The sequence below is a fragment of the Acinonyx jubatus genome, chromosome A3, assembly GCF_027475565.1.
Source record: "Acinonyx jubatus isolate Ajub_Pintada_27869175 chromosome A3, VMU_Ajub_asm_v1.0, whole genome shotgun sequence".
Taxonomy (NCBI): Eukaryota; Metazoa; Chordata; class Mammalia; order Carnivora; family Felidae; genus Acinonyx; species Acinonyx jubatus.
In genome coordinates, this window is record NC_069388.1 from 59,962,571 (window position 1) to 59,982,310 (window position 19,740).

At 36.9% G+C, this 19,740-nt stretch overlaps 1 protein-coding gene across 4 annotated transcripts in view; it reads left to right on the forward strand.

Annotated features, from left to right (window-relative positions):
* The window catches only part of MGAT4A (alpha-1,3-mannosyl-glycoprotein 4-beta-N-acetylglucosaminyltransferase A), a 121,505-nt gene that overhangs the window by 4,422 nt on the left and 97,343 nt on the right, over positions 1-19,740 (forward strand). For all 4 annotated transcript variants that reach the window (XM_053200483.1, XM_053200484.1, XM_027072632.2 and 1 more), the window contains exon 2: positions 1,037-1,363. In XM_053200483.1, coding sequence (XP_053056458.1) covers positions 1,270-1,363 — 94 coding nt within the window. In that variant the 5' untranslated portion in view covers positions 1,037-1,269. The remainder of the gene's footprint in view (positions 1-1,036; positions 1,364-19,740) is intronic.

The window sequence follows — 19,740 nt, forward strand, 5'->3', positions numbered from 1 at the left end:
GGTGATATGCTTAAGTGCTTATAAGGACTTGATTTAATTTGATTTTCTCAACAGCTTTGTTAGATGGGTGGTGATCTCCAGATTTTCTGAGTTAAAACAATGCTAACTGATGGTCCTAGGTGATACAGTGCGCTGGTTGGTTGCTGCATTTTCTAAATGCCTGAGTATTCCCAATTTACACCTTAGGAGTAGGTTAGTTACTGGAAAAACTACACTTATTTCATGATTATGATAAATAGCAGTAATAACTATAACCTGTTATTTATAACATTATGTGTGTCCTAGAGGAGGAGCCAGGAGAGGCTTTTTTCTCACTTTATGGATGAAACTGCGAGGCCTAGATAAGTGCACACTGGAAGTCATATAAGTAATGATGTTGCTGTATCTAGAGCTCAGGTTTTTTTGATGTTTGCATATTGTAGTCTGTCATTTTTTCTTAATATTTTTAAAACGTTAACTATTACTTTGCAATAGGAAATCTAAGGAGAGCGACAGTTATGCTACTTAGAACTGTTGTGTGATCTTTGGAGTTATCAGCTTGGAATCTTTGGCTTACTATTTGTTTAACAAGTCTCATAACTTCCCCCTTTAAATAATGAACCATTACTTTCTTTTTTTTTTTAATCAAAAAAATTTAATGTTTATTCTTGAGAGAGAGCGAGCGAGAGCGAGCATGAATGGGGGAGGGGCAGAGAGAGAGGGAGACACAGCATGTAAAGCAGGCTCCAGGTTCCAGGCTGTTAGCACAGAGCCCGACCCAGGGCTTGAACTCAAGAACCACAAGATCATGACCTGAGCTGAAGTCAGATGCTTAACCAACTGAGCCACCCAGGCGCCCTGAACCATTACTTTCTTTCCTGGAGGAGAAAAACCACATAATTCTAGTATATTAAATGAGTTGTTTAGATGTGAGGATAATCTTTGTAGGTAGAGTTTAGCCCAACCAAAAGTCTGTTTATAATGGTGAATAATAAATGAAGAAACTAATATTTTGCATTATTGAACAAGTTTTTCTTTCTTTTTTTTCCCTGAATAGGAAGAAAGAAGCCTGAGACATCAGCCTATGAAGACTGAAGACCATCCTGAATAGCAATTATGAATGGTGTTGCTGCTAGGCTTGTTCTGCAGAGCATCTGAAATGAACCTCTCTTATTGATTGTTTTTATTGGCCCAGAGCCAGGAGTACTGGATTCAGTTGACTTCACGATTAAAAGAAAACAGTTTTGGTTACCATCATAAACATATGAACCATTGTGATGGTGAAATGAGATGAGGCTCCGAAATGGAACTGTAGCTACTGTTTTAGCATTTATCACTTCGTTCCTTACTTTATCTTGGTATACCACGTGGCAAAATGGGAAAGGTAAGGAAAATATCTCCAAAAAAGTGCATGAAATGTAGTAGGATTTTTGCTTTGTAGATGGTGCTTAAATGCTTAGGTTAAATACCCCAACAATCTGTATGTTTTATGTTCTCTGCTGGTGGCCTGCTAGTTTATTTCTGACACAGCAATGAAACCATGTTCTTGGACAGAGGAGACGGAGAATTTCTAATTTGAATGGGGTTTGTTTTCGATTTCTTATAATTACACTTGGAGAAATGGATACTGATCAGTGGTTATATTATACATGACAGCCAAATTGAATAATAAAGACTTTTGTTTTGGCATTTTATTTTTATTAAACATCATAAATGTTTAATAAGCTTCCTTGTACTGGATGTTGTATAAAGTACGTAAAAGGACACAATCAGTGCCTTCATGAAATTTACATGCTGATTATACTAATGATTTGGTGCTGTGTAGTTAATGATTTAAACTACATGTGTTGACAGATTGCTTTTTGGGCAAGAGAATTTATGAAGTGGGTGAGGATAAATTCTTATTCAAAAATTAGAAACAAGTTTTAAGTTTATTGTGTTCAGACTTTTGAACTGTGCTTTTAAGGAAGGATGTTTGTTCAGTGATATTCAGGGATAATGCCTTTCTTTGCTTTTTTTTTTTTAATGTTTATTTTTTTTTTGAGAGAGAGAGAGAGTATGCCTGAATGTGGGGGAGCATGAAAGGAAGAGGGGCAGAGAGAGGGGGACAGAGGATCCGAAGTGGGTCCTGCACTGACAGCAGGGAGCCCCAGCCTGATGTGGGACTTGAACTCATAACCTGCTAGCTGGATCATGACCTGAGCTGAAGTCGGAGGCTCAACTGAGTGAGCCACCCAGGCGCCTAGCCTTTCTTTGCTTTTTTGAAGAGAAAATATTTGGAGTAAATTCCCACCCACATTTTTTACTTGTCTCCATTCCTCATGTTAATCTAAGGATTGTTGATGTCAAAGAAGGATGGAGGTATGTATTTGGTTTGTTAGAATCAAGTTAGAGTAGTCATCATCACCAGGTTCTTTGAGAGTCCTATTGCTGGCAGTATTTTATTAACTTGTGTGAGGATAACTGAAAAGGTGGATTCATTATTTAATTTTCCTCTGGTGTATATATAGATGTGTGTGTATACATGTACATATATCTGTGTGAGTATGTATTATAAAGTAAACTGATTAAAGTGAAAAATATGATCTGTTCTTTGAGCAAGTATATTAGTTCCCTTTTCTGAGTTGGGCTGTAATTTTGAGAGGAACTGTTGGGGGTAAAAATTGATGAAAAACTTGCTGAAGACCTTTATTCTTTGTGGACAAATATATACAGTTTAGATGTCATTTTTTAATTGTATCATAAGAAGACATACTTAGGAAGAACTTTAACTAGTTAATCAAACTGTTAATTGTCCCAGACATGAACAAAACAGATTATTGGCCTTAAAAGTTTACTTATGATATAAGAGAATTGACCATAGGAGAACATATGGATTTTTTTCTTATCAGGAAACTTATCTAGTCAGAGTTATAGTAATGGAGAAACTTGACTCTTCTTACTGTGTCTTATTTAAAGGATTAAAATTTTTGGAATCTCCATTTCATTCATCTTGTTTCTTAGGTAAAGGCATTGTAAGCATTATTTTCTTTTTGTATTAAGTTGTCTTTGGAATAAAAAATTTAAAAATATAAAGATTCTTTCATCTGTGGTATTAGATACACACACAGTCTGTTGTCTTTGATTATCTTTCTTTGAACATCTCTGTAATCCTTCCATGCATACTCTTCTGCTCTGTTTTTCTTAGTGTTTTGTCCGTACTTTTTCAGGTGTCAATAGAGGACTCCTGTTATGGTTATGTAAAATCCTCTGTGTTTTAATGTTATCATTTATATAATAGTTTAGCTGCTGAACATTTGGATACTTTCTAGATCATTCTGGTGGTCAGATAGCCTGGATTTTCCAGAGCAGGCCTCATTCCAGATACTCGATTCTAGTTTACTCATAAACCATGTGCTCTGATTTTTATATTGAAAGCACAGTTTCCATTATCACTGACTTTGCTGGACTAGTAGTTTTTATTTTTCATTCATTGGTCCCTTTCATAGCTACCTATCCTGCCTAGCACTGTATTAAATGCTATGAATATGAAAAGAAATAAGAAACTTAACACCTCTAAACTCAGGGACTTCTAGGGGAAGATGCAGGTACACAAATATGATACCATCAATAGATTGAGATAACAAGTAATAGAACAGTGCTGGGGAAGCATATTACATGTTATAAATGATTTCATTTAATCCTTATAATGACCCTGGGAAGAATTATACACCCTTTCAAAAGATGAGAAAACCAAGGCAGAGTGGCTAATAAACCTGCCAAGGTCATACATTTAAGTGGAAGAGTGAAGTTTGAACTCAATCATGCTGATTCCAGAGATTATGTTCTTAGCTACTGGTCTGCTGCCCAGAAGAGCAGAGACAGAGGCTACTAATTCTTGAGTCCTTTCACAGAGGAATAATAAATATGAAGGTGATGCTGGGAAGAGTAGTAGACAGTGGGCATATCAGGTGGAGGGAGTTCTATGTGTAACCACAAAGTTCTAAAGTGGCATAAAGTATTTGTGTCTTGGAATTATGAAACACTCAGTTTGATTGGCACATAGGACTCCTAGACTGTCAAAGTTTAGTTGGTAAATGCAGTGCAGTTCCTATCATATTTTTTCATAGGTCTTCATTCAACACTTGGAAGAATACATGAGCTGGTCAATGGGATTGGTATAAATTTGGGAGGATGTTAGGAACTCAGCCTGAGGAAAGATGGACTTTGGTTTGCAGGGTATGCAGAATTCCTACCTAAAAATGCGGCAGAATTCTAATTACATGGAATGATGGGTTGGGAAAGTTGTAAGAAGGAGTTGTGAGAGTGGGACTACAGTTATTACACATCCCACTTGTAGCTGGGGTTCTCCTAATGAACTTTCTCCTTTGGTCAGGAACAATCCAAAAATTGGGGAAGACCAAACAAGCAGTCTGTATCTCCATATATAAAATTCATGTACATGTTTCTGCATGGACATATGTTTTCATTTTTGTTGGTATTTGCCTAGGAGCGGAATTGCTGGATCATGTAATAATTCTATATATTTAATCATTTCAGGAGCTGCCAGACTGTTTTCCATAGCAGCTGGGCCATTATGCATTCCTTCCAATAGGGTGGGAGGGTCCCAATTTCTTCACATTCTTGACAACCCTTATTATTGGGCTTTTTTAAAAAAATATTTATTTATTTTGAGAGAGGGAGAGCGAGAGCATGATTGGTGGAGGGGCAGAGAGAGAATCCTAAGCAGGCTCCTTGCTGACAGTACAGAGCCTGATGCTGGGCTCCATCTCACAAACCATGAGATCATGACCTGAGCCAAAATCAAGAGTCAGACGCTTAACTGACTGAGCCACCCAAGCGCCCCTATCTGGCTTTTTGATTCTCATCCTAGCGGTAGGGAGATGGTATTTTATTGTGCTTTTGATTTGCATTTCTCTGATGACTAATGATGTCCAACATCTTTTAATATACTTTGAGCAATTTGTGTATATTCTTTGGAAGATTGTCAGTTCAGATCCTTTGCTTACATTAAAAAGGGGTAATTTATCTTTTTATTAATTTGTAAGAGTTCTTTGTATATTCTAGATACAATTTCCTTATCAGATATATGACTTGCAAATATTATCTCCCATTCCATGGGTTGTCTTTCACATTCTTGATGGTGTCCTGTGAAGCACAAGAGTTTTAAATTTTGATGAAGTTCAGTCTATTTTGTTGTTGTTATTGTTCTTGCTTATGCTTCTGGTGTCATATCTGAAAATTCATTACCAAATCCAAGATCATGAAAATTCTGCTATTTTACTTGTTAGATCCTTTGATCCATTTTAAGTCAATTTTTGTGTGTGGTATGAAGTAAAGGTCCAACTTAATTCTTTTGTGCGTGGCTATCCAGTTGTCCTATCACGGTTTGTTTCAAAGGGTAGTTTTTCCCATTGAATGGTCTTGGTACTCTTATTGAAAAATCAGTTGATCATAGATGTATGGATTTATTTCTGAACTCTCAATTCTATTCCATTGCTATTCCTTGTGCTAGTACTACACTATCTTGATCATTGTTGCATTGTAGTAAGTTCTGAAATTGGGAAGTGTAAGCCCTGCTGCTCTATACTTTTTCAGGACTTTTTTGGCTATTTTGGGTCCTTTGCAATTCCATGTGAATTTTAGCATCCACTTACCAGTTTGTATAAAGAAGTCAACTGGGATTATGATAGGATTGCACTGAATCTATAGATCAGATTGGGTTGTATTACCATGTTAGCAATGTTAGTTAGGTCTTCCAGTCCATAAAGCATAAGATTTCATTTATTTAGGTCTTTAGTTTTTTTCAACAATTTTTGTGTATGATTCCACAGTGTAAGTTTTATGATTTTATTAAATTTATTCCTAGGTATTGTATACTTTCTGATAGCATTCTAGAGTTGTTTTGTTTTTTTTTGAATGGAGTTTTCTTAATTTTACTTGTCAATTTTCATGTCAAGTGTATCGAAAAACGATTGATTTTTATATATTGGTCTTGAATCCTACAACCTTGCTGAGCTTATTTATTCCTTAAAATTTTTTTTTTAATATTTATTTTTGAAAGAGAGAGAGCGCAAGTGGGGGAGGTGCAGAGAGAGAGGGAGACACAGAATCTGAAGCAGGCTCCAGGCTCTGAGCTGTCAGCACAGAGCCTGATGCGGGGCTCGAACCCATAAGCTGTGACATGACCTGAGCCGAAGTCAGGTGCTCAACCAACTGAGCCACCCAGGCACCCCTATTTATTAGTTATAATAATGGATTCCTTAGGAGTTTCTGTGTCCAAGATCATGCCATCTGTGAATAGAAATAATTTTCTTTCTTTCTTTCTAGTCTGGATGCCTTTTATTTCTTTGTGCTGTTTAATTGTCTGGCTAGAACCTCCATTTTAGTGTTAAATAGGAGTGGTGTAAGAGCTGACATCTGTGTCTTGATCTTACGGAGATTTGAGAAGTGTTCTCTTTTATTTGTGGAAGATAAGTATTCTTTGAACGTTTGGTGGAATAAGCACTGACGTCATGTGGGCTTGAGCTTTTTTTTGTGGGTAGTTTTGTGATGACTGATAGAATCTCACACATGTTACAGGTCTTTTCAGATTGTGTATTTCTTCTCTAGTCAATTTCTGTAGGTTGTATTGTTCTAGGAATTTGTCCATTTTGTTTAAGCTATCTAATTTGTTGGTGTACAGTTGTTCATAATATTTCTTTGTAATTCTTTCTACTTTTATAAGCTCAGTAGAAGTGCCCCTCTTTTATTTCTTTTTCTAATAGTTCTAGGTTTTTTTTCTTGGTCAAACTATATAAAAGTTTGTTGATTTTGTTGATCTTTTAAAGAACCAGCTTTTGGTTTCTTGATTTTCTCTACTTATTCTTTGTTTCATTACTTTCTACTCTAATCTTGATCCTTTTCTTCTGCTTCTTTTAGGCTTAGTTTGCTCTTCTTTATTTAGTGCAGGTAAGACTTTTTAGAAGGCAAGATTATTGATTTGTGATCTTTTTTCTTTCATGATGTGGACATTTATAGCTATAAATTTCCTTCTAAGGACTGTTTTAGTTGCATCCCATAAGTTTTGGTATGTTATGTCTTGCTTTTAATTCATTTCAAAGTAATTTCTGATTTCTTTTTAAATTTTTTTCTTTCACCAGTTGGTTGTTGAGGAGAGTCTAGTTTAATTTTCTCATATTTGTAAGTGTCCCAGATTTTTCTGTTATTGGTGCCTAATTCCATTCCACTGTGGTCAGAAGACATGCTTTATATTATTTCTATCCTTTTAAATTTATTTAGGTTTTTAAAAATGACCTAGCATATGGTCTATCCTCTAGAATGTTCCATGTGCACTTGAAACTGTATATTCTGTTGTTGTAGCATAGAATGTTCTGTAGATGTCGGTCAGGTCCAGCTGTTGTATAGTGCTATTCAAGCATTCTGTTTCCTTGTTGACCTCCCATCTAGTTCTATCCATTATTGAAAGTAGAGTATTGAAGTCACCAACTATTGTAGAATTATCTATTTCTCTCTTCATTTCTGTTAGTTTTTGCTGCATGTATTTTGGTGTTCTGTTATCGGGTGCATATATTTTTTATTTTACTTTTAAATAAATATTTTTAAGTTTATTTATTTTGAGAGACAGAGAGAGAGATAGCATGGGCAGGGGAGGGGCAGAGAGAGAGGGAGACACAGAATTGTAAATAGGCTCCAGGCTGCAAGCTGTCAACACAGTCTGATGCAAGGCTGGAGCCCATGAACTGTGAGATCATGCTAAGTGAGCCACTTAGGCGCCTCTTATTTTCAAATATTTATATTAGTTTTATTTTATATTATTTACTTATTATTATGTATTCCCACTTTATCTCTAGGAACATTTTTGTTTTAAAGTCTGCTTTGTCTGATATCACTATGGCCACTCCAGCTTTTCTGTGGTTTCTGCTTGTGTGTTTTGCCTTATTACATTCTTGTACTTTAAACTATTTGTCTTTAAATCTACAGTTTGTCTCCTGTAAACAATATATAATTGGATCATGATGTTCTGGATCTAGTCTGACAATGTCTACCTTTTGTTTTAGGTTTTTTTAATGAGTCTTTTTTTTTTTTTTATGTTTATTTATTTATTTTAGAGAGAGCATGAGCAGGGGAGGGGCAAAGAGGGGGAATCCCAAGCAGGCTCCATGCTCTGCGCTGAGCCCTACATGGGCTCCATCCCATGATCCTAGGATCATGACCTGAGCTGATATCAAGAGTTAGATGTTTAACTGACTGAGCCATCCAGGTGCCCCTACCTTTTGATTGGGCTGTTTATCCATCCGTGTTTACTGTTATTGATATAGTTTGATTTATATCTGCCATTGTTTTGCTTTTTCCTTTTGTTTTTTTAAAAAATTTATTTTTAAGAGAGAGAGAGACAGAGAGAGTGAGTGAGCACGAGTGGGGGAGGGGCAGAGAGAGGGAGATACAGAATCCGAAGCAGGCTCCAGGCTCCAAGCTGTCAGCATAGAGCCTGACATTGGGCTTTAACTCACAAACCATGAGATGATGATCTGTGAGGAGGTCGGATGCTTAACTGACTAAGTCATCCAGGCACCTCTGCCATTATTTTGTTTTTCATATGTCTCACATCTTTTTAGTTCCTCTTTTTCTTCTTTACTTTTTTTGCATTGATTGAATGTTTTCTAATGTAGCATTTTAATTTCATTAATGACTTTTTTCATTCTATTTTGAGTAAAATTTAGTAGTTGTTCTAGGGTTCATCATATACAGTCTCAAGAGAAACTGTCTCAGATTTATACTAACAATTCCAGTAATATATAGAAATGTTACTCCTATATATGGCTTTTTTACCCCCCCTTTTGTGTTGTTATTGTTGTACACTTCACATCTGTCAATATTATAAACCCAACAATACAGTATTATTATTTTACCATCTGTTATTTTCTTAGCACATTACAGCTTTATTCTCACTTACCTCCTTTGTTCTGTTATTGGCAAGTATATTACATTTCCATGTGTCATAGACTCAGCAATATGTTATATGCATATCATTTTATACTATTTTTATTTTATTTTTTTATATATTTTTAAAAGTTTATTGATTTATTTTGAGAGTGAGAGGGTGTGAGCAGGGGAAGGGCAGATAGAGAGGGAGAGAGAATCCCAAACAAGCTCCATGCTGTCAGCACGGAGCCTGACGCAGGGCTCTATCTCAAGATCTGTGAGATCATGACCTGAGCCAAAATCAAGAGTCACACGCTTAATTAACTGACTGAGCCACCCAGGCTCCCCGATATACTATTTCTTTTTATTTTTTATTTATTTATTTTAATGTTAATTCATTTTTTGAGAGAGAGAGTTCAAGTGGGAGAGGGGCAGAGAGAGAGGGAGACAGAATCTGAACCAGGCTTCAGGCTCTAAGCTGTCAGCACAGAGCCCAATGTGGGACTTGAACTCATGAACCATAGGATCATGACCTGAGCCTAAGTGGGACACTTAGCCAACTCAGCCACCCAGGCACCCCTACTATTTCTTTTTTAACTCATTTAAGAGAAAGAAAAAAATATGCCTTAACAGTGTCTATTAAAATTATGTAATCACTGGTGCTCTTCGTGTGGATTTAAATTACTGTCTAGGAGTATGCTTTCAGCTTAATGAATTCCTTTAGTATTTCTTGTAAGGCAAGTCTGCTAGCAATGAATGTTTTCAATTTTTGTTTCTCTTGGAATATGTGTATTTTACCTCCATTTTTTATTTTTAGTTTTTATTAAAATTTTTAAAATGTTTATTTTTTTTTAATTTTTTTTTTAATTTTTTTTTCAACGTTTATTTATTTTTGGGACAGAGAGAGACAGAGCATGAACGGGGGAGGAGCAGAGAGAGAGGGAGACACAGAATCAGAAACAGGCTCCAGGCTCTGAGCCATCAGCCCAGAGCCTGATGCGGGGCTCGAACTCACGGACCGTGAGATCGTGACCTGGCTGAAGTCAGACACTTAACCGACTGCGCCACCCAGGCACCCCTAAAATGTTTATTTTTGAGAGAGAGTGAGAGAGAGTGCAAGCAGGGGAGGGGCAGAGAGAGAGGGAAACTCAGAATTTGAGGCAGCCTCCAGGCTCTGGGCTGTCAGCGCAGAGCCCGATGCAGGGCTCAGACCCAGCAACCATGAGATCATGACCTGAGCCAGCGTCGGACACTTAACTGGCTGAGCCACCCAGGTGCCCCTTACTGTCATTTTTTTTATATAAAACTCTGCTGGACTTAGCAGTCCTGGTTGACAAGGTTTTTGTTTTGTTTTCAAGTGCTTTGTGTTATCCCACTGCCTTTAGCCTCCAGTATTTCTTCTGAAAAGTTAGCTGTTAATCTCCTTGGGGTTCCTTTATCAGTGATGTATTATTTTTCCTTTGTGGTTTTTAAGATTGTCTTGTGTTTGACTTTTATCAGTTTTACCCTGATGTGTCTTTGGGTCTTGTTTCCTAGATGAGCAGATTACTGTTTTTCAGTAACTTTGGGAGATATTCAGTCATTTTCTTTGAATATATATGTATTTTTTACCTTCTCTCCTCTCTCCTGGTATTCCCAGTACCTTTATGATGGTATTCTTAATGGTATTCCAAATTTCTCTGAGGTTATTCATTTTTCTTCATCCTTTTTGCTCTTTCTTCAGTTTACATAATCTCTACTGATCTGTCTTCAAGTTGGCTGATTCTTTCTTTTGCCAGTTCACATCTACTTTTGAGGCCTCTAGTGAATTTTTTTATTTGTGTTATTGTACTTTTCAACCTCAGAGTTTGCATTTGGTTCTTTCTTAAAATTTCTGTTTCTTTATTGATACTCTATTTGATGCAACATGGTCCTACCTTCCCTGTTTAGTGAAGTTTTCTTTTAGTTCCGTGGACATATTTATGATGGCTGCTTTGAAATATTTACCTGTTAAATCCTACATTGAGTCATACTGACAGGGAATGTCTTATGCTGCCTGCTTTTTTTTCTGGTGTATGGGTCATATTTATGTATTTCTTTGCATGTCTCATAATTTTTTGTTGTAAACTGGACATCTTGGGTAATGTAGCAACACTGGATACTCTCCCACCTGTACCCCTAGGGCTTGTTATCATTTGCTTGTTTATTTGCTTATTTATTTGTTTAGTTACTGACTGGATTATCTTAGTGTATCTTCCCTCTCGCTCCCACCAGGTTGAATCTGTGTGTTGTTTCTCAGGGAGACACAGTTTTGGGTATGCCACAGTCTTCCTGAGATGACTGTTATTACTGGTAGGATTCTCTTCCACTCTTTCAGTGACCACCACACTAATTGCTGGCTGATTGTTCTGCTGTTTACAGTAGTGCACTGGAGCATAAATTCTGCTACAAACTAATCTAATCAAATTGTGGTTCCTTAAAAGAAATGTTTCTGAGTTCAGTGATTTTTCTATTTGTCGTGACCACAGGAATGCTCCTCCTAGCTATCCCTTTCCCTAGTTCTTTCTTGCAAACTAGCCGCCAATGCCTACAGTCTAGGTTCCATCTTCTTAAGATCCACAATTTTCCCAGTTCCCTTCACCACAACCTTTGCTGTTTTTGAGACAGCTCTTAGTTTAAACTCCTCAGCTCTCTATTGCAAATGAAGGTAGTTCCTTTGGGAGGAGATTAGGAGCCATCTATTTTGTGGCACGCTTTTCCACGAGGCAGAATTTCTGAGCCAGGGCTCTGGAGGTGGGGGTGAGGACAATGACAAGTTTCTCTCTGAGTGGTACCCCCACTCTAAGAGCTGAGCGCTGGGTGAGGGGAGGGACCCAGCAGCCTGAGGATGTCTCCTGGCATGGAACCACTGCCTCACTAGCAGTGGAATGGCTTTAGGGGCCCCAGTATTCTCAGTATGCTGCATCCAAGATAGAGACTTGGGTGCATGATAAGATCAGATGTTCTGTCCTGTTAGGTGTAAAACTATAGAGGCTAAATAAAGCATTTTATTTAAAACTATGAGTCTTACTTGCAAATAAAAGCAGTAAATAAATTTTTTTAGATTTTTTAAGTGTTTCTTTACAAAATAGGAAAGCTCATTTCAAACAGGGTATAAGGGAAATTAATAGAAAATCTAGGATTTGGAGTACACTGTCATAGTTTTGGCTCATCAAAATTGTATAATCGTGTTTGTTGAGTGCCTTCTGTTTGTCAGGCACTATTAGAGGTTTGGGTTATATTACTGAACGTATCAGAGAAAAATCCCTGCTTTAGTGTGTGTGGGGGGAGGGGTGGGGATAAAAGGAGATAACTAAAAAACAATAAATAGTAAACTGATGAATAATAACTTTAAAAAAAATTTTTTTTAACGTTTATTTTATTTTTGAGACAGAGAGAGACAGAGCATGAACGGGGGAGGGGCAGAGAGAGAGGGAGACACAGAATCGGAAGCAGGCTCCAGGCTCTGAGCCATCAGCCCAGAGCCCGACGCGGGGCTCGGACTCACGGACCGTGAGATCGTGACCTGAACCGAAGTCAGACGCTTAACCGACTGAGCCACCCAGGCGCCCCAATAATAACTGGTTTTTAAGCTTTTTATTTTGAAATAATTTTAGATTTACAATAAATCTGAAAAATAGTATGCAGAATTCCTTTATACCCCTTAATATGAACAACTTACATTACCACAGAGTATAATGTTCTAAACCCCAAATTGACTTTGATATAGTAGTATTACATCTGCAAACCTTATTGGAATTTCACCAGTTGTTACTCTAATGCCCTTCTATCCTAGGATCCAGTCCAGGATCCCACATTGTATTCAGTTGTCATGTTTTCTAGTCTCCTCCTTGATGGGAAGTTACCTTAGTCATTTCTTTTATGTTCTTGGCACTTTTGAAGCCCTGGCTAGTTATTTTTAAAAATATCCCTTAATTTGAATTTGTCTGATTATTTCTCATGATTAGATTGAGGTAATGCATTTTTGGCAAGAATATCACAGAAGTGCCATTGTATCCTTCATAGTGCATCATATCACAAGGTACATGATGCTGAAATGTCTTAACCACTGGTTATGTTAACTCTGATCACTTGGTTAAACTGGTGTCTGCCTGGCTTCTCCACTGTAAAGTTACTGTTGTTTTTTTTTTCCTTTGTAATTAATAAGCATTTGGTGGAGGCTTCTTTAAAACTAAGCAGATACCCTGTTTCTCATCATACTTTTGCCCACAAATTTTAACATCCATTGATTATTTTTGTCTGCAATAATTATTACTGTGGTGTTTGCCAAATGTGATTTTCCATTTCTGTCATTTCTTCTATATTTAGTAATTGGAACTCTGCTGAAAGGAAGAGGTGTCACTTCTCCATCATTTCTTTCTTTCTTGTATCTTGATATGAGTATGGACTCATGCATATTTATTGTGTTTTGTGGGCTATAATACATTATTATCATTAATTATTTTGGTGTTTAAATTGTTGCAGAGGTGGCCATTGGGAGCTTCAAGTTGGCTTCTGTGCCTTCAACATGCCCCTCTTGTTTTTTCCAAATTTATTGAGGTGAAATTCACATAACATAAAATATAAAGTATATTAAAATGAACACTTCATTGGCATTTAGTGCATTCACAATGTTGTGCAACCAGCACTTCTATCTAGTTCTTATTCATTTTTTGAGTAATTTTTGATTCTCTGGTGCTATAAGATACTCCAGGTTTATTTTGTACTTTCTCTGCCCCAGCCCTGGAAGTAGTCATTTCTTCAAGGAGGACCCTCTAGTTCCTTTAAAGAATGGACTCTTGGTGTGCTCATTCCTACTATGGTGTCACCACTTATACCCTAAGTAGACAGTGCAAGAAAGTATATGTATGTCTACACATATATTAAAAACAACAGCAACACATGAGTTCATACTAATCCTTCTGATTTTAATCCAGTACAATGGTGTTCATTCTGGTTTCTACATTTCTTTTTTTGTAACTTGTCTCCAACAGTAAAAAAAAAGAAAAAAAAGGCTGTTAGTATCCCAATATAGTTACTTATTTGCTCAATTGCAGTATATAAAGATAGTAGTTTCAGAATTTCTAACCGATATCCAAGTGAAAAATAAATCTGTTGGGGTACCATATCTTCATATAGGACTTTTTGTCTTATAAGTATAGAGTGAAATGCTGTTTTCCAAAGTTACCTAGCTTATTTCTTAGCCACTTTCTTTTCAGTGTGGTTATGCCATTCATTTATAATACACACGAGCTCATTTATTACTGCTTATATTGTATTTTGGGTACCACTCCTGTTTATTTGCAGTCATTTACATTTTGGACATGTGAAACATCGTGGTCCTGACACTCAACCGTAAAAAAAGATCACCTGAGAGAAATGCCACTCGTCATTCCTTCTACTCCATTTCCCTTCCTTCTACCCAGTTCCATCTATCCCTTGAAGGTATTCAATCTCATTTTGTTTTAACCTTTCTGTATTTCTTGTTGCACAAATTGAGCAGGTACATGAATATTTCCTCGTATCCTTTTCTTTCTTGTGTTATGGGAAGCGTACTATAGATACCCTTCTGTGCTTTGCTCTTCCCACTTGAGCAACATGCCCTGGAGAATATTCCATAACAGTTCATGAAGATTGTCCTCATTCTTTTTTTGTTTTTGTTTTTTGCTTTTTTAAAAAGTTTGTTTATTTGTTGTTGTTTTTTTTCACAACTTTATAATACTCCATTGTGTGGATGTACCATAACCGTAATTTATCCAACCACTCTCCTCTTCAGGGGCATTTAGGTTTTTACTGCATTCATTTAGTATTTTAAGTGAATGTTTTCTCTCAGGCATTGTGCTGGGCCTTCAGTAAAGGAAATCTAGTTTATAGATTTTTTTTTAATCTTAAGTTTAATTTTAGCTTTAATTTTTTATCCAAACCATGAGAAATCAAGAACTTAATTTTTTGGAAGAAAACTGTAGTTGCCATCTGTGATATAAACATGAAGGTCTAGAGGTAGATTGATTTGTTTACCATTTAGATTTGAATAACTTATTCAGGAAAAGTAGATTTTGTCTCTCTTTTGCTAAAGTATATTTTGTTTGCCTACTAAAGTTAATATTTAGTTTCAAAACCTAAAGATAAAAGGCCAATATTTAAGAAGCTTTATTCTATACCTTTCTGACAAGAAGCTGTAAAGTAACTTAGAACAAATGCAATCAGTATTCTTATTTTTCCAATTTAAAAAGTAATAAATATTCACATGCCAGGTTTTTTACCTTCTCACAGTTGAGGTGATATGATAAAATTTTCTAGCCAAGGGGACACTGAGTTGGTATGTGTATTGATCTTCATTTCAACAGGTTTCGATACTTACTGTCTTCAGAGAAATTTTATTTCTTAAAGTAAATGTTTTAATTGAAGTGTAACATACATATGAAGAGTGCATAATTGAAGGAATATTGCTCTATAAATTGTCACAAAGTGGTCACATCTGTGTAACAAAATCTGGAAGGAGAACATTTCAGCACTACATGTCTTGGTGTGTGTTGGTACCTAATATTTTTGGCATTTTACCTAGAAGTTGCTGATATAGCCTTTCTCATGGTACTTCTCTGAAGGAACCAAATCTTGGATTCATTTCTCTATTGCAGTTTGCATTTAGGCTTTCTGCTTGCCCAGGATTTACTGAATGTTGTGTTTGCTCATCTTGAACCTTCCCAAGCGATAGGAAGGCAAGGATGATTAATACACAAAACCTGCCCTATGAAGGAATAACTCAGTTTCAGGGACCAGACCAATACTCAGAATAAGTACTATTGTTATTTCTGCTCTCATGGAGGTATGGACCCTGTGCTATGATAGCATCAAGGTAGAAACAGTTTATTCTGATAAGGGGTTGTGGAAAACCTCTTAAGTTGTATTCGAGGGGCACCTGGGTGGCTCAGTCAGTTAAGCGTCCGACTCTTGGTTTTGACTCAGGTCATGATCTCATGGTTCATGGATTCAAGCCCAGTGTTGGGCTCTGTGCTGACAATGTGGTGCCTGCTTGGGATTCTCTCTCTCCCTATCTCTCTGCCCCTCCCCTGCTTGCTCTCCATCTCTCTCTCTCTCTCTCAAAACAAAAACATTTTTAATAAAGTTATATTTGAGTTGGTCTGAAAGATAAGTAGGAATTTGATAGGAAAAATGTACTTCCTGTGATAATAGAGAAGGTAGATGTTGGGTTGAATCAGGTGTGTACAAGTGGCAGAAGACTTGAATGGCAGTAACATTTGATCTATTCAGGACCAGAAGTGTTGACCTTATGCATAAAGGGTAGAAGGGGAATGGGAAGAGACTGGGGAATAAGATGGTACTGGAAGCTTTTGTTAGATCAGAAGTAGGTATGATGGTGGTGAAGGAGATGAGAGATCTGAAGAGCTAGGAAAGAGTTGATCTTTCGATGAAGAGGGTCGTTGTTTTGGGGCACCTGCGTGGCTAAGTTGGTTAAGCGTCTGACTCTTGATTTCAGCTTGGGTCATGATCTTGTGGTTCATGGGTTCAAGCCCAGCATTGGGCTCTGTACTGACAGTGAGGAAGGAGCCTGCTTGGGATTCTCTGTCTCCCACACTCTCTGCCCCCCACCCCCTCTCTTCCGCTCTCTCTCAAAAATAAACATTAAAAAAAAAAGAAAAAGAAAATACCTCTTAAAAAATAGAGCCATTGTCTTATTACTTTGTCCTAAATTTTACTTCTAATAATATATCCTATTTCTTTAGACTTGGGTGCATTTTTTTGGGTAGGTGATGACATGACACTAATACATGTGCGTGCACACATCTTTTTTCTCATAATTTTGCTTAAAAGTACAGCTGATTCTTTTGAACTTCAGACATCTCAGACAAAAAAGTACAAATATTGCAAAACTTACTCCCATACATACATACATACATACATTTATTTATTTATATTTCTTTCTAACTTGAGAGGGAAAGAGTGCACGAGCTGGGGAGAGGGGCAGAGGGAGGAAGAGACAGAATCTCATGCAGGCTCCATGCTCAGCATAGAGCCCAACGCAGGGCTGGATCCCATGACTGTGAGATCATGACCTGAGCCAAAATCAAGAGTCTGATGTTCAAGTGACTGAGCCAAGCCACCCAGGCGCCCCTCCCATATTTATATTGAAACTTTTCTGAACCATCAGTACCATGGGCTTCATACATTTCTTTACTTCTGAACCTCCCTAAGGTTATGGAATTCTTATGTATACCTTTCTGAGGTTTTAGAAATCTCACCAGCCTGGGGGAAAAAAAAAAGTGAATGTCTGCTGAGACCACTTATGTTACACATGATCAGGGTTATTGACTGAGTCTTGAATGGAGTAGGGGACCTGGTTGCTTCTCCCAAGATGATTTAAATCTGGACTGCTTATTATCTAGTTGGGTCCTTTTTTGCAATTAAACTTAATTTGTTAGGTTAATAAGGCCACTTAAGTTCCCATTGCTCATATAGATTTTTGTTTTTTTCCATGCTGGTAATTCCATGCTGGTATTTTTCCTCTGGATTAAATTCTTAATTGTCCTCTTATCATTACCCTGTCCTGGTAGAGATTATTACAAATTTAAGCATGCCTTATTAGAATCTTGTGATTAGAAGGCTGCCTAGAATTTTCTTCCTCTGAGATAAGGGATTAGTCTAGGAGTTTGATCATTTTAGGACAGATCATGGAATATTTTCTTTTTTTTTTTTTAACTAAATTTCTTTGTATGACCTTATTCTGATCATTCCCCTTTCCCCTCCTTGTTCTTGTTACAGTTTTTTTTTTTCCCCAAAACTTTTGGGCTTGCACAGAATTTCCCCTCATTTCTTTGTAGACACAGATAGAAATTTATGTCTCTGGAAACAAATACTCCAGTATATTGACAGTCTTCTATTTATTTAAATCAATAAAAAATTAACCGTGTTCTGGGGGGAGGGGGAAAATTAACCATATTCTTTTCTTTACCTTTTCCACATTTCGACCTGTTTCTGAATATTTTATTTTTCTCTTTTTCAGTACTATTTACAAAATAAGTGTATATCCACTAAATGTAATTTTGTTTTCTTCAAATGTCCACATTGTCACAACTTGTCTACTGGAGGCCCTTTTAGGCTGTTTCTTTTATCTCTTTAGAAACTCTCCCTGACATCTTTGAAAGCATCCTTGCTTTCTTAGCCTAATTCCATGCTTCTAGACACATCCTGATCCCCACCCCACCTTCATCAGTAGATGTGAAATTAGCTGTATCTTAAGACTTCTAGTTCATTTCAGTAGGAACTGTATTAGAGACCAAAATTTGGGTGTCCATGATCCTTAGTGATGGACAAAAATGTTGCCCTTGTTCTTAGGAAATGGTCATAGGTTGATTTTTCTTATTTAACTGATCACATTGCTGTGACCTACTTTCCCTTCTGTGTAATCATCGATCACTCCAACTTTGCTCTATGTTGATGAACTGCAGCTTTCTAAAGAGGAGTTCCAATAGGATTGGAATTTTGCAGGGAATCTGGCAGTCTGGGACTTGTTACTTAAAAGAGAATGTGGAAAGTTGTACGGGAGAGGAAAAGAGCTTGCCTGCTAGATTATCTCTTTCTTCACTGTGGCAAACAGCCAGTTGTTACTTGAATTTACCTCTTTGTTAGTCCTGGCAAATGTCTGTGCAGAGAAACTTCTGTTGGCACTTGGATTGCTATTTCAGAGTACCAAAACTTAAAAAAAAAGAAAAAGAAAAAAAGTTGCCCACAAATCCTGTGTGTGAGTTATGGAAAAAGGAGGTAAATGTTCCAGGAAATAAAATAATCCTAAACTGGATGTCTAATGGTTGCTGCCATGACAGAATTTTTCCTGGTACCTTGTTCTTTCATTATGCCAGTTGAGGTTAAGCTTGAAAAGTTTACCTCCAAAACTTGTGGTGTGGTTTCCTATTTTTGTTGCCTGTCTTAATTTGTATTTATCTCAAGTTACCTCTTTTGTAGCTCTTCAATATTCCCCCAAATCTCTTACCCTTCTTATCCTGCCCTCCACTTTTTCCACTTAATCAGTGGTAAGGTCCTATTTGTTTGCATATGATTTTGCAGAGAAATAATAAGACTGATTAGAACTCTATTATTGCTCTATAGTGCTGCCATTTCATGAGAAATCAGCCTGTTGTTCATGACTGAAAATAAGTACAGAGTTGGTATTTGGGAACAATGAAGAATACCATTTGTCGACCGTGTTTTGCATCCACGATCTCATTAGGTCTTCACAACAGCTCTAGGGAAGTAGGTGAATATTAAATCCCTATTTGACGTGGAGATATTCAGGCAACCAGTAAATTATTTAATCCCAATCCATTATGAGGCTGGAGAATGATAGAATACAAGATGTGAGCCCAGGTGTGTCTGATGCCATGCTTGTACCACCAGAAGCAGATCTCTGAGACAGACAGCCAGCTACCTCCTGAGTGTGTTACTTAAGTGGAGTCTCCTTAGAAGAACTTGTGGAATTCTCATTTTGTTGGTTACCTAATGTGACTTTTTCATGTGCTTTTTCTAAAGCAGCATTTCCTTCACTAGTGTTTGAGTCTGTTGTAACTCTATTTATGTTACATTCTTTTCAAAGGATGAGGTTTCAATTTTTAATAAATTTAGCAAAAATCCATTTTAACTTGATTGTTTTTAGGTTAAAAAGTTAGTTCACCATTAGTTAAAGGATACTTAGCTTTTGCAAACAATCTGTTGTATACTCTAACAAAGTTACCTTTAAGTTGAAATGTCTGTATTATTAGTTGCCAGTATTTCTAGAAGTCTGTGTTAACTTGAGTCATGATG